At 38.2% G+C, this 13,934-nt stretch overlaps 1 protein-coding gene across 4 annotated transcripts in view; it reads right to left on the bottom strand.

Moving 5' to 3' along the window:
* Positions 1-13,934, bottom strand: part of rapsn (receptor-associated protein of the synapse, 43kD) — a 48,230-nt gene that overhangs the window by 23,515 nt on the left and 10,781 nt on the right. For all 4 annotated transcript variants that reach the window (XR_005633910.1, XM_039754375.1, XM_039754388.1 and 1 more), the window contains exon 2: positions 6,584-6,922. Coding sequence is in view for 3 of the 4 variants with exons in the window: in XM_039754375.1 (XP_039610309.1) it covers positions 6,584-6,922 (339 nt within the window). In the remaining variant the exon portion in view is untranslated. The remainder of the gene's footprint in view (positions 1-6,583; positions 6,923-13,934) is intronic.

Raw genomic sequence — 13,934 nt, 5'->3', positions numbered from 1 at the left:
AAGATACGAAAAAGAAAAGGAAAAATTTTAAAAATAACGTAACATGATTGTTAATGTAATTGTTTTGTCATTGATATGAGTGTTGTTCTCATATATATATATATATATATATATATATATATATATATATATATATATATATCTATATCTATATCTATATATATATATATGTTGTTCTCATATCTATCTATATCTATATATATATACCCGCGCTTGGCAGCGGAGAAGTAGTGTGTTAAAGAAGGAAAGAGAAAGAAAAGGAAACATTTTGAAAATAACGTAACATGATTGTCAATGTAATTGTTTTGTCACTGTTATGAGTGTCGCTGTGATATATATACAGTATATATATATATAGCAAAATACCAGCTTCAGCGATGTCATGTGTTAAAGAAGTTATGAAAAGAAAAGGAAACATTTTAAAAATAATGTAACATGATTGTCAAAGTAATTGTTTTGTGTATTTGGTGGCAGCGTCACAAAGTTATTTTCGTCTAGCTGCATCAGAAAATGTACCACGACGTCTGACACGCCTCCTTTTTACTGTTTTCTCACAGCTTGGATTGGCGCTGTCATATATACACACACACACACACACACACACACACACACACACACATATATACACATACATATCTTCATATCTTCATATCTACATATACATATATATATATATATATATATATATATATACACACACATACATACCTATCTTCATCATATATACACACACATACATACATACACACACACAAATTATATATATGTGTGTATGTATGTATGTGTGTGTGTATATATATATATATACACATACATATACTTGTGTGTATGTTTGTATGTGTCTATATGTGTGTGTATAGGTTTGGTCACTGAGTGCAAGGGAAAAATAATAAATTATAGTCTATAAGTTATTAAACAGTAAAACATTAACGTTTTAAGAAGTACAGGTACATTGAAATTACATTTTCTATGTGAACATTCAAATTTGTGCCTCTGGTAATGTGCCTTACCGGCATTTAAAGAAAATTAGTTTTGTGTCCTCTGCAGTGTTAAGAGAGAAAGGCTTTGGTTTGGGATAAAAGGAAAAAGGTGTAAAGAAAGGAAAGTTGCCTTTTTCTTTTATATAGTATAGAGAGATGTGTTCACTGACGTTATGATCGCATTTTGGGGACAGTCGCTGTGGGTCTTGTGTAGACTGGTGAGACGTCCCGCCATTAATCGGCTGTGATGACACTGTCAGTCCTCCACTCGTGTGCGTGTCTTCATAATCCGATTTGAGGTCCTCATAATCGTATACGTGCAAAAGAAAGTGTGAATCGCCTTAATATTATTTTGCCGTGGAGTAGAAAAGGGGTCCCGTGTTTGCACTTGTCTGGGCTATAGCTCAGGGGGAGGATGAAAAAAATTAAAAATGCTCACTTTGACTTAAGGCAGAAGCGCACTCAGCGTCTCAAAGGCCGGCACAGCTATGCACACGCGCTGGCTGCTCGACTTTTGCTGGGCAGGAGACCACAGTTTTTGCAGACACGTTCATGATATCAAAAGTCTCAGCGCTCTTTGGAGGTCATTCATATATTCTTTGGAGGTCATTCATATATTATATATATATAGCAAAATACCCGCGCCTCGCAGTGGAGAAGTAGTGTGTTAAAGAAGTAATGAAAAAGAAAAGGAAACATTTTAATAATAACGTAACATGATTGACATTGTCATGAGTGTTGCTGTCATATATATGCCTGCCTAAATAAGTCACCCTCGCTTTGCTCTTACTTTTTACCGTTCATTTAATCATGGCTAGTGGCGGAAAAATTATAAAATGGAAGGAGGATGGCTTTACCAAAACAATTATTGATGGCAATCGATTATTCATAAAGCTTGAATTGGTGGTCTGTTTTTCTGTGTTAACCTCATATTTTTTCAGAGTTCTTCTCAAACTAAGGTGGTGCGAGGGTAAAATGAATCGGGATGCGCTGATCAATGTAATCCGTGTACCAGGAAATCATGCATTGACAAAAGCTCCCTTTGCTTGTAATGCAAAGTGTGATTAAATGCATTATTTTTAACGTTATGGAGCACATGCATCGAAGCTTCTCAGCTGTGCTTGTGCTAAGAAAAGGAAAGATTTTAAAAATAACGTAACACGATTGTCAATGTAACCTTTTGTAAGTAGTGCCTGGAGGATTCAGTGTGGAGAAACTCTAGAGACAGCGTGTGTATTAACTTGTGGATTTTTCTGTGAGTATTTGGTGGCAGTCTGACGAAGTTGCTTCGGAAGACGGCGTTAGCCGTGGAGCTCAGCTCAGAGCGAAATGAGATGAATGGGAGGGGAGATGATGACGTGACTCCCCACCGCCTTTAACTGTCAATCCCCACAAACACAGTCTCTCGGAATTTGCATAAGCACACCCCTTCACCTACAATTTTAACTTAGTTACAAAGTGATCAAAACTCTCGTTTATATCCTGCGTCCTCTCATTAAACTTGTATCCCGCATTACCTGTGGGCATGTGAAACGCCAGCGGTAGCCTGTCTATGAACTTAATTTAAAGTTTAGGTTTACACCTTGCTTTCTTTCCGAGGTAGCAGCACTCATGAATATGGTAGTATATGTCACTCGCTCGCTTCTTATTGTTTCGCTGCCTTCTCAATTATATAATGCATGTTTTCTTAAGCGCTTTTTGGAGGTCTTCCTGGTTTTCTACGCACTGCGTTGACAGTCAGTTCACGTGATTACGTGGGAGGCGTGATGATGTCACACGAAACTCCGCCCCCCATGTCTTTCCAGCTCAACTCTATTACAGTTAATGGAGAAAAATACCTTCCAGTTATGACCATTAGGCGTAGAATTTCGAAATGAAACCTGCCCAACTTTTGTAAGTAAGCTGTAAGGAATAAGCCTGCCAAATTTCAGCCTTCTACCTACACGGGAAGTTGGAGAATTAGTGATGAGTCAGTGAGTGAGTGAGTGGGGGCTTTGCCTTTTATTAGTATAGATTGTATTGTTATGGTTCGCCATAAACATGTCTTTGAAATCTGCGGTGGGCTGGCGACCTGCCCGGGGTTTGTTTTCTGCCTTGCATCCTGTGTTGGCTGGGATTGACTCCAGCAGACCCTTGTGACCCTGTAGATAGGATATAGCGGGTTGGATAATGGATGGATGGATGGATGTCTTTGAAATTCTCCACCCTTTGCCAGCTTCAGCTTTAGACGACCACTATATTTTATCACGTTACTGAGGTCATTAGGGTCCAGTGGTTAATGGACCATGGCTGTTAAATTGGCACTAACACCATCTTTAACACTGCTAGCGTTGCCCTTGATTATAATAGCACCATCTGTTCAGCTGACACTAATGGTGATGATGATGTTGAATTCTTTCAACTTTGTCATTGTTCTTTTAATGCCCTTTACTAAAGTTTATGAATCCAGCCTTGTTGTAACGACAAGCAGAATTTATTTTCTTGAAACCAAAATTCAAAGGCAGATTCTATACGGAGTTTGATTTCATATCAGTCAGTCAGTCAGTCAGTCATTCTCCAAACCACTATATCCTAACACAGGGTCAGGGGTTCTGTTGGAGTCAATCCCAGCCAGCATAGGGCAGGAACAAATCCCTGGGCAGGGCGCCAGCCCACTGTAGTTAATTTCATATCATTATTTTCAAAGTTAGTATCACCCTATTGAATTTTGACATCAGCATTTTTGAGCTGTGATGTCATGTTTTAAAATCTGATATTGAGAAAAACTTTCTAAACCTGCACAAAATGTTCTGATGCGATGTAGAAAAGTATTTTCTTTTCTATCAGCAATTAAAACTTTGATATGCAAAAGATGTATTAAAAGCTAAACGTCTTTTCATATTCTACTACTTTATTATCCTGAAGTGTACAGATGGCAAATTGTCCTATTAAAAAAAAACTAGCGAAAGACTTGTGTTCATTGAAGACTTACTATATAATCATATGCTATAATGAGGCAGGATTTTGAGCTCTGAATAAATGAAATTCATTTAGAGCTTTAATATCTAAACTTGTGTCTTAATTTTTTTTCCCCTCACATATTGCCTACTTTGTGTCTCCCAAAGGAGGCACGGTTGAGGTTGGGTTAGGAAATTTCTGATATGGCTATGGGCTATTTTTTTGTCTTTTTTTAATTACTCAAAATATATAAAACCCTAAGCATAAAAGTGCAGCGATTTTATGTGACGTTTTTATGTCACATTTTTTGTCACACTTTAAATCTGGCTTATTTTAAAACCTACATATATATGTTTGGGGTATCATTCTTTTCAGAATTTATCGAACTTTAATGTGATGTTGTTAGATTTTCAGATTCTTATTCAGTTTTTAAATTATAAACTAAAAAATATCAAGAACTCTTATCCCGCAAGATGAGATTTTGTGCCAAGAGATTTAACCACGCCCAGGGTCGGAAATTAAAAACAAAGAGTAGATGACAAAGTAGAACATCGTAGAGACAAGGCAGTGAGACAAAAGGACAGCTGCTGTACAGGCTTTTAAATGCGACACGGCGGCAGCAGCAGCAGCAAACAGCGGCAGAGATGCAAAGTGGCTGGCACATAGCGCAGGCCTGTTGCGGATGGGGTTGATAAGCGAAGCAAGCAGGGGACAGACCCCCTAGTTTAAATATAAAACCAAAGAGTACATATCAAAGCTGAAATTTAAAAAAAAATTAAATAATTGTCCCAGAGCAGCTGATTTTATGCATATAATTTGTCTAAATAATAATGAAGTTAACTATAAATTACAACGACTGTATTTTTTCAATGGGGCTGAATTTTAACATGACATTTATTTCTTGAAAGACAAAATCAGTATCAGTCTTTTTTAAATATAAGCTTCCAACTCAATCCATATTTTTTACAATGAAACATAAGTAATTAAATATTGATTACTTTCAGGATTATTGTCACAAAAACACATCCATAATTTATATTAATTGTAAATCTAAAAATATTTAATGCAAATTTTAATATAAAGTTTAAATTGTGAATTGCTTACATAATGAATTCAATTAATTATTGTGTAGAAAACTTTCTTATCCTTATTAAATATACAGTACAATATTTATTGGCTATCCACAATGTTTTTGTTGTCATGGTGTCTACAATATATTGCAATAACAAGAATGTTCTCAGCTAGCAACAAATATCTTGTTAAACCAATCAAGCCATAACACAGAGCATCAACAGGTGCTCCCCTAATTAGAAACTCATCTATTGTATAAAAAAAATAATAATCTCAGAAAATGAGATTCTGCTAAATAATTGAGCATGACTTTCATTCGTCATCAACCAACCATGTGTGTACCCAGCTTTGGTATTATCTCCATGGCTCATGTTCCCTGCTTCGAATTGATTCATTCAAACAAGTGTCTGCATATTGAAAGTGAGGGCAGTGGCATAGGTAGTGTGATTTACTTGACATTTCTTCCTCTTTGTTCATATGTACAATAACCTGCAAAAGTTCTTGGAATTACAAGAGGAATCTGCTTGGTAAACTGGTCAACTTTCCAGTGTAGCCTGAAACAGAAGTTTTTGTCAAAAGGAGATACAGTACTATCAGGGGAACGTTCCAAGCGGAGAATATAGAATCATGAAAAAAAAAACGAATAAATATGGTCAATTAATGTTCAATACAATATACATAAAGCAAGACAGCAAGTTAACCTGTGGTATGGTGTCAATTACTTAAATCACAACATAGAGCAACAAAGATATATTCAAAAGGAATCTCCATATGCCTTTGTCCTTGTCTAACAGACTAAACTCACACAGTAGTACTATTGCTTGGAGTAATCCACATGTTTGTAAGTTGAAGAGTACCAGAATTAGTATATATAACTTGTTCAAAATAGGGACATTCTTTTTGAATAACCCTGTAATTTCTCATAATATGGCTACATTGAGAGGACAGCCATGTTCTCTAATTTGAGACACGCTACAGAGTGCCAGTTTCTGATTCTGTGTAACATGAAAACCCCTTTGATTCAGTACCATAACAGGAGGAACTCCTACCAATAATGAAAGAATTTCCATCAGCACCCTTCTATATGGGGAATGATGGTTTATCTGTTATGCTTCAATGCCTCAGATCATTCACAAAGCCCAGTGTCTCAGGAAGATAAACATGTTTTTTGGACAAGAGCTGCTCTTCTTCTGCACCACTGGCAATGACTGCTATGAAGATATTGTAGTAATGGCTTTGCTATGCATGCTGTTCTAAAGAGGGGACTAAGAGAACTTCTTGCTGTAGTGACTAAAGCAATGTAAAGGAGAGAAGTCTTACACACCGCACAGGTGATGCAGAGAATGCTGGTTAAATATCAGAAATTTGAATTCTGATATGAGGAAATGGATTAAATACTAAAAATGGCTGTCCTAGATTAGTGCCTACAGTGCAATAAGCTAAAAATGGAAAAATACTGACTATTAACTGCTTAAATTAAATTATGTTTACTACCCTTCATGTGACTGGACTAAAAGCACTGGGAACTTCCCTGAAAGCACCTCAATGGTCTTTACAACTTGTTACAGTAGGTGTACAGAACATGCTGGACATACCTTGAGCTGGATGTAGAAATTGCCCAAGCTGCAGCACACACGGCACTCTAGCATCTTGTCATCGTTATTGTGGGCGTAGCGGAGCGCCTTCTCATAGTTCTCCAGGGCTTTCTGGAACATGCTGAGGCCCAGGAAGGCATTGCCAAGGCTCAGGCAAACCTGGCCATTGAGTTGCAGGCTGATGGTTGTGCCTTGCATGTTGAGGCAGGTCTTGCAGTACGAGATGGTCTTTTGATAGTCACACAATTTCTCATTGCTGCGTGCCAAGTTCAGATAAGCTTCCGTGAGGTAATCGGGATCCTCCATCTCCCGAGCTGTATCGATCTGAGCTAGGGCATACTGCAATACAATGAATATAAAAATACACAAAACAATTTCAAGTATGCTAAGAAGAGATAAAACAGTTCTTAAATGACAGAAAGAAAAGATGCTCTAATGGCTCAAACACTAAGGGAAGTGCAGCTTGGTGACCAGTTTAATTTCACCATTCAACTTAGCCATTAGAAACCAGCTCTCATCAAGGAGCCGAAATAAACTATTTACAAGCCCTACACATCAAGCTCAATCTACTTCCTCTCACAGTTACATCAGGATGGGTATTCCATCAACTCCTTTATACTATTATAAAGTACCAGTAACGGCATACTGCGCGATAACGTGCAGTGAATACACTTGACTTGAGCATTCATAGTTTTCAGACTCTTTCTCTGTATGTTTAGCATTCATTTGCTCAGAGGTTGATGAACTTGCTGCTTCCTGAGCAGCTCTTCTTTTCTCCACCCTAGTGGCCCGCTGCTTCTCTTTTTTCGTCGGCATCTTTTCACGTTAAAACTGAATAAGTTAGTTTTTGTGTTGCAATTACTTAGTACGTTTTCTTTAATTTTTCACTTAAGCTGACACATAAGTCTTCAATCTGCCTCAAGAATGATTAGCGAAGGTGGTAGGCAATGAGAACGGTGCCCATACCCATGTGCCGCATGGCCGCCCTGCCGACAGTTGATTCTACAATAAAATTTAAAAAAAAATAAATAAAGAGTAATAAAAATCATCACCCCGAAAGCGGATAGTAGACGTCAAGTAGTATTTGTGTACCAAATTTCAAGTCAATAGGTGAAACGGTTTGCGAGCTACAGGTGATTTAAAATCCTGAACAGACAAACGAACAGCCACGGTAGCGTATTATATAAGAAGATTATATTTTTTTTACCCATACTAGGTCATTGAAGTCTACAGTCAATCCTCACAGTGCTGGTGGTGGAGAGGAATGAGCTCTCAATTCCTGCTGATGATAATGGCATAACCACTCACACATTCATGGCCATTCATGTAGGGCTAATTTAAGTTGCTGATCGAACACAACACAACATGTCTGTGGAAAATGGGTGGGAAACCAAAGTAATAGGAGGAAACCCACAGATACTTGAGGAGAACATTCCTTATCTGCATAGACTGTAAGGGGGTAAACTTTAACCCCCACAGTCTCACTCCTCTAGACATTTTCTAATCCTAGTCAAACAATTCTATTATAACACACAGTTAACTGCAAATTATGTGTGAAAAAGAAAAAAATATAATGATCTATGTTTGCTAAACCTAATCTTTCACAGGGTTTACCTTCCGAGTAAAATGCAATGTTAAGTCAAAAAATGTGTTTCCTCTTCCAGAAATGGTCAATACTGCTAAGTAGCAAGAATATCACCTTCTGTTGTTACATTATAGTGGAGGTGTCCAGACAAGGTTCATCAGTTTTATTCTTGGGCTCTAAAGATATGCAAAGTTCTGAAATGCCAGGAGCCTATTAACCTGTCATTGGAGGTTGGGGTCATTATAAGAATGGCTTTACAGCACATGCTGAAAGAGAAATCTTGTCATTCAGTCACCTGGGAACAGCAGCACCCTGCCTTGCACCATCACAATACAGCAAGGACACGGTCTTCTACACACTTGTAAATGAAAAAAGGTAAGTGCAAAATTAATTATGTACACACCATATTAATAGCCATACCCACCTGCTGTAAAATATGGATATGTTTAACTCATAAATCCCTACTGTGCTCATGAAAAGAAATGATGCGATATTTCTTCTGAAAGCTACTACCTAGGGCACAATACAGGATTTCTCCTTTGTGAGTGAAGTCAGTGGTCGCTATCGTGCCTCAATTAGTTCTAACATCCTGAGAAAAATGAATTAAAGATATGGACAGATAAACTAAATAAATTTGAGAAAACAAATTATTATATAATCCCTCGCTACTTCGCGGTTCACTTTTCACGGCTTCGCAGGTTTTTAAATATAGTAGTGGTATTTCCTAGTCTAAGAACAACAAAACAAGTTCGGTGACTAAGTGCGTTGTAACACGGGCTGTGATTGGTACATGGGACGGAGACGACAAATCACAGCTTTCCGCTTTCTAATCGGGCGCATGATTGGTGCTTTGACAGATGCCCAGATCCCACAGCATCTCCCCTTGTCTCTCTGTTGCGGCCATTTCGCTTCAAGCTTTCTCGCCGAGCGGTTTACTTTACACTGTACTGTTTGTGATTTTTTTGTGGTTTCTTTATGTTGAACCTCACTTCAATTATCACCCCCTGCAATGGCTCCCAAACATCCAAAGCTGGTGCTGAGTCATCTGAACAGACGTAAAATACAGTCATCGGCTGCGCAGTAAAAGTCATCATCACCTTCATCGTCATCATTTTTACTGCACAGCATATTCATCACCATCATCACGTCATATATAGCTACGTGTACTTCGCTATACAGTAACTGTAAACTTATCTACCGATTTCATATTGCTTAACAGTTGTCCCTGTTATTAGTAGAGTAAAGGGTGGGTTGTAAACAGTACAAGGAGGGTTTAAAAACGTCTAAATACACGTTAAATATTTAAATAAATATGGTGTCCCTACTTCGCGGAAATTCAGTTATTGCGGCCGGCCTTGGAACCTATCTCCCGTGATAAATGAGGGATTACTGTATAATACTGTGTGTGTGTGTATATATATATATATATATATATACACACACACACACACATATATATATATACATACCAGTTAGGTGACACAGTGTGAAGTGTTGCCTCTTCACAGCTCTGGGGTGTTAGTGCAGTCTTTTTTCAGGTTTTTCCTGTGTTTGCATGGGCATCCTCCAAGAATTTCAATTTGGTCTGAGGTATGCTAGCAAGTTGGTTGAAGAACCAAAGAACAGTTGGGACAAGAACAGTCCATTTGGCACATATTGTCAACCACAGGTATATGACTACCTCCCGAGTTTTCAGAACTGTTTACAATTTCTAAAGGGTTGCAAGCTTGCCATATTTTGGCAGCCAAAAGACATCCTTTCCAGATATGGAGATTTCAGTTTTTTTCCTTTTAAGGTCTGTTTGCATATAATGTGAAAAGTACCTACTGCGATCGCCATGTCTGCCTGTCTGCATGAAACATTTCAGAGTCCATCGGATCGATTTTGCTGAAATTTGGCACACTTATTCTTCAAGGAAAGGTGTTAAGAAAGTTCAGCTTTAGTTGAGATATCTCAAACACAGCTCACATTTTTTTAAATTTCCGATTCTCCTCCTCCACTGGTGAATTTGCAAATTCATCTATCTTCAATTATAGATTAGTTTTCCAATTTACCTTAAGAGAGGTCACATTAACTTGAATATTTCCCTATTTTACTCATTGGACAGCAGCTCCTAGCAGCAAAACAGGTCCTCCAATCAGTAAAGCCAGGCATACAGTATATGTGCACGTGCAACAGTAACAACAACATGCGCAGAAGGTCATCAAACCATTTCATATCATCCATTTAATATTAAAATGTAATCCAAATAACATACTAAATTTGACTTTGAAAAGAACAATCATAAGAGCAGTGAGAAATTATCGGTATTGTAATATCAGTATGTTGTAGTATAATGGCTGGACATTGTACATTGGGTATTGCTGCTGTTTTGCTTGTTTTCATCTTTTTTATTTCCAAAACATGACTCTTACAAAACAACAAACATACAACTAAATGGCCAAAGACATCTTAGGAAGCATTTATGGGAAGAATCCAAAATAAACACACATAACGGTAAATCACATCAATTAAATACATCCACTTCTCTATGAAAAACAGACCGACTGTATTTTCTGTGCTTTCCCAACTATTTGCATGTCCATTGAAGCCTTTTTCTTTTCTTTGTAGTTTCAGAGCCCAGTACAGCAAAGTCAGCAACACATCTCTTTTCTTTATTTCTATTTTGAGAAGCCTATGGCCATATTTGTTTGTAGAATGGATACAACTTTATTGCAAAATATCAATGTGTAAAACCATCTACATGAGTACCAGCCATGTACTTGTATTATAATAAAAAATAATATCTTTTTTTTTTTTATATAGCTCCTTTCCTTTCTCAAGGCACTTCACAGAGTCTCATAAAGAAACAGCAGGTATATGTAACATTGGATACAGATGCTTCCTGAATAGAACATTAAAACAGATAGAATACAACACAATAAACCAGAGTAAAATACTAAATTCAATACTAAAAGAAAGCGTAGCCAATAACATCATTTGTGATCTAACACACACACAAATAATACTGAACATCTAGACATTTTAAGTTGTTTTTTTTAAAAGAATGAATGGAGTCAGCTGATCTCATTAATGTATGGAGGTCTTTCAAAAGTCTGGGCCCTATACAGCTGAAGGATCTGTCACCCATAGAGAGCACGTTAGTGTGGGGATTGCCAGAATCAGAGGACCTTAGTGGGTGCACAGAAGCATACTGATGGAGAAGGTCAATGATGTAGTCCAGTGCAAGGTCATTTAAAGCTTTTAGGTTAGTAATAGAATTTTAGATTAAATTCTGTAACACACAGGAAGCCAATGGAGGTGAATCAGGATGGGTGTCATGTGCTTTCTATTGCTGGTCCATGTTAGGGCTCTTGCGGTGTAGTTTTGAATCAACAGAAACTGTGATATAAGATTAGAAGGGGAGCCTGCCTGTAGGGAGTTACAATAATCGATGCAGGATGTGATAAAAACATGGATAAGTTTCTCACCATTAAAAAAGGAGAGGAAAGAGTGCACATGGGATATGTGGGAGGTGGAAGTTGGAAGGTTTCTTAATGTGATTTATATTGGTAGAATAAGAAAGGGAGGAATCAAAAATGACACAAAGATTCCTTGCATTAGAGAGCACCATTAAGAAAATGAGCTCCTTCTCAGTGGCTGTTAAGTTGCACTTTAGTGACAATTTTCTGGAGTTCAGTTTTTGTTGCAATTTAATTTATGCTCCATCCAGGTTTTAATTCCAGTGAGGCAAGCTGTGAGCTGAGAAAGCTCTGATGAAGTTCCACTTTTAACATTGAAACAGAGTTGAGTATCGTCTGTATAATGATAACCCTGTCCAAAGCTATGAATAATATGGGGAAGCATATAAATACAGAAGAGAAGAGGGCCGAGGACAGAGCCCTGAGGATCTCCCTGTGTGACCAGCGCTGAGCTGCACCTGCTGTTGCCAAGACTAACAAACTCTTGCATATCAGTCAGATAGAACTTAAACCACTGGAAGGCAGTGCCACAGATACCCAGCATCTTCTCGATTCCGGACAGTAGAATGTCATGTCTGGCAGTGTCAAATGCTGCACTAAGATCTATCAAAATTAATATACTGGTTTATCTGGAGTCTGCTGCCATAAGCAAATCATTGGTTACCCGTAGCAGAGCAGTTTCACAGCTGTGCTGCACCCTGAAACCAGACTGAAAGGGTTCCATCAAATTGTTAGAAGTTAAGTAATTGATGATGTAGGAGGCAACAACACGCTCAAGAACTTTTGACAGAAATTGTTAAGACTGTCAGCATTAAGACGCATCTTTTTTAACATTGGGGTTACAGAAGCAATTTGAAAAGTGGCAGGCACAAAGTCAGTGTCATAGGATGTATTTTATTATTGTTGTAGCAGTCAGGATTAGAGCATTAAGGCAGGATTTAAGAAGTGTGGTGGGCCTCATCTTACAAAGCAGATCATGAATATAAGCTGATGTGGCTGGTGAAAATTTAGAAAAAGAGCTGGATGGAGTGGGAAGACAGGGGAAGATATAAATGGATGATGGATTTGTGTTAGTTGAATTATTTAGGTCTTTAATTTTATTGCAAAAAAGTGGAGGAATTTTTCACAGACTTCAGTAGAGGAGCTAATTGTGCCAGATGCAGGTTGAAGAAGTTTATTAACTACAGAGAACAAAACCTTTGGGTTATCATGGCCACTTTCTATTATTCTGCCATAATGTGTGTTCTTGGCTGCAGTTAGTGCATCCCTGCAAGTCCTTTGATGGTCAGAGAAAGCCTGGATGTGCACAGTGAGGCTCGTCTTATGTGACAATCTCTCAAGGTGTTGGACAGCTGCTTTCATAGACTCTGACTTGCACCATGGAGCATTTAGTTCAGTTATAACACTTTCTGTGATTTCCTCCTCCTTGTCTTGAGCTGCGAGGCTCTGCGAAGTAAATGGGTTTTGCCTCCGTGAGACATAAAATCATTTGTTTTTTGCCAAGTTTCTGTTAGGCAAAGCATGTCAAGGTTGGAATCTGTAATGAATTTTGATAGGACCAGCACTTTGCCATTAAGAGATCTTGATTTAAAACAATGCAATATTAACTGACGAGAGTTCATTGTGGACAGATATTTTAACAAATTGCAAATTTGCCACGCTGACACTCCTATTTTCAAAGCCATGAACAGGACAGCGTATTCCTAAACAAATGCCGCTGTTGAACTTTTCATTCGCAGCCTGATGGTGGCGGCAACCTGACCAGCGATGTGAATATTTTGGGCGCCGCACAATGCCAGTGTCTTTTAAGACATTCCAGTCTGACCATTTGCTCTGGACAAACTGTTTCATATGAAAGATTGTCACAAGAGTATTTTAGCATAGCACAGAGCAATACTTATCTGATAGTAGCAGAGAAGCAGCACAGCGGGGAATGTGAGGCGGGAGGGGTGGGATGGCACAGATGAGCGGCAATAGCAAGCAGCAGAAGTAGCACACTAGGAGACATTACAAGATGCACATGAAGATACCAGAGTTTGGAGGTTCCAATGTACAGCCACATACATATGACAATGGGTATTACAGGCGTGATCACCTCAGAGCCACAAGCCAGGTATGTGTAAAATCAGATCATTTCTCAGGTCATTAAGCACGTACAGAAGTAATCGAGAGCAATCCAAAATATCCATTAAAATGAAGAAAACAGATCATCCCCAGCTCCTAGACTGCCACAGTGCAAAGAAATGTGCATCAGACTCATCTCAAGAACCACAAAAAGATTCAGTTTTCCCCGAGGCTGCGAACC

The sequence above is a fragment of the Polypterus senegalus genome, chromosome 1, assembly GCF_016835505.1.
Source record: "Polypterus senegalus isolate Bchr_013 chromosome 1, ASM1683550v1, whole genome shotgun sequence".
NCBI classification, from domain to species: Eukaryota; Metazoa; Chordata; class Cladistia; order Polypteriformes; family Polypteridae; genus Polypterus; species Polypterus senegalus.
This window is presented reverse-complemented; position numbering and strand designations above follow the sequence as displayed.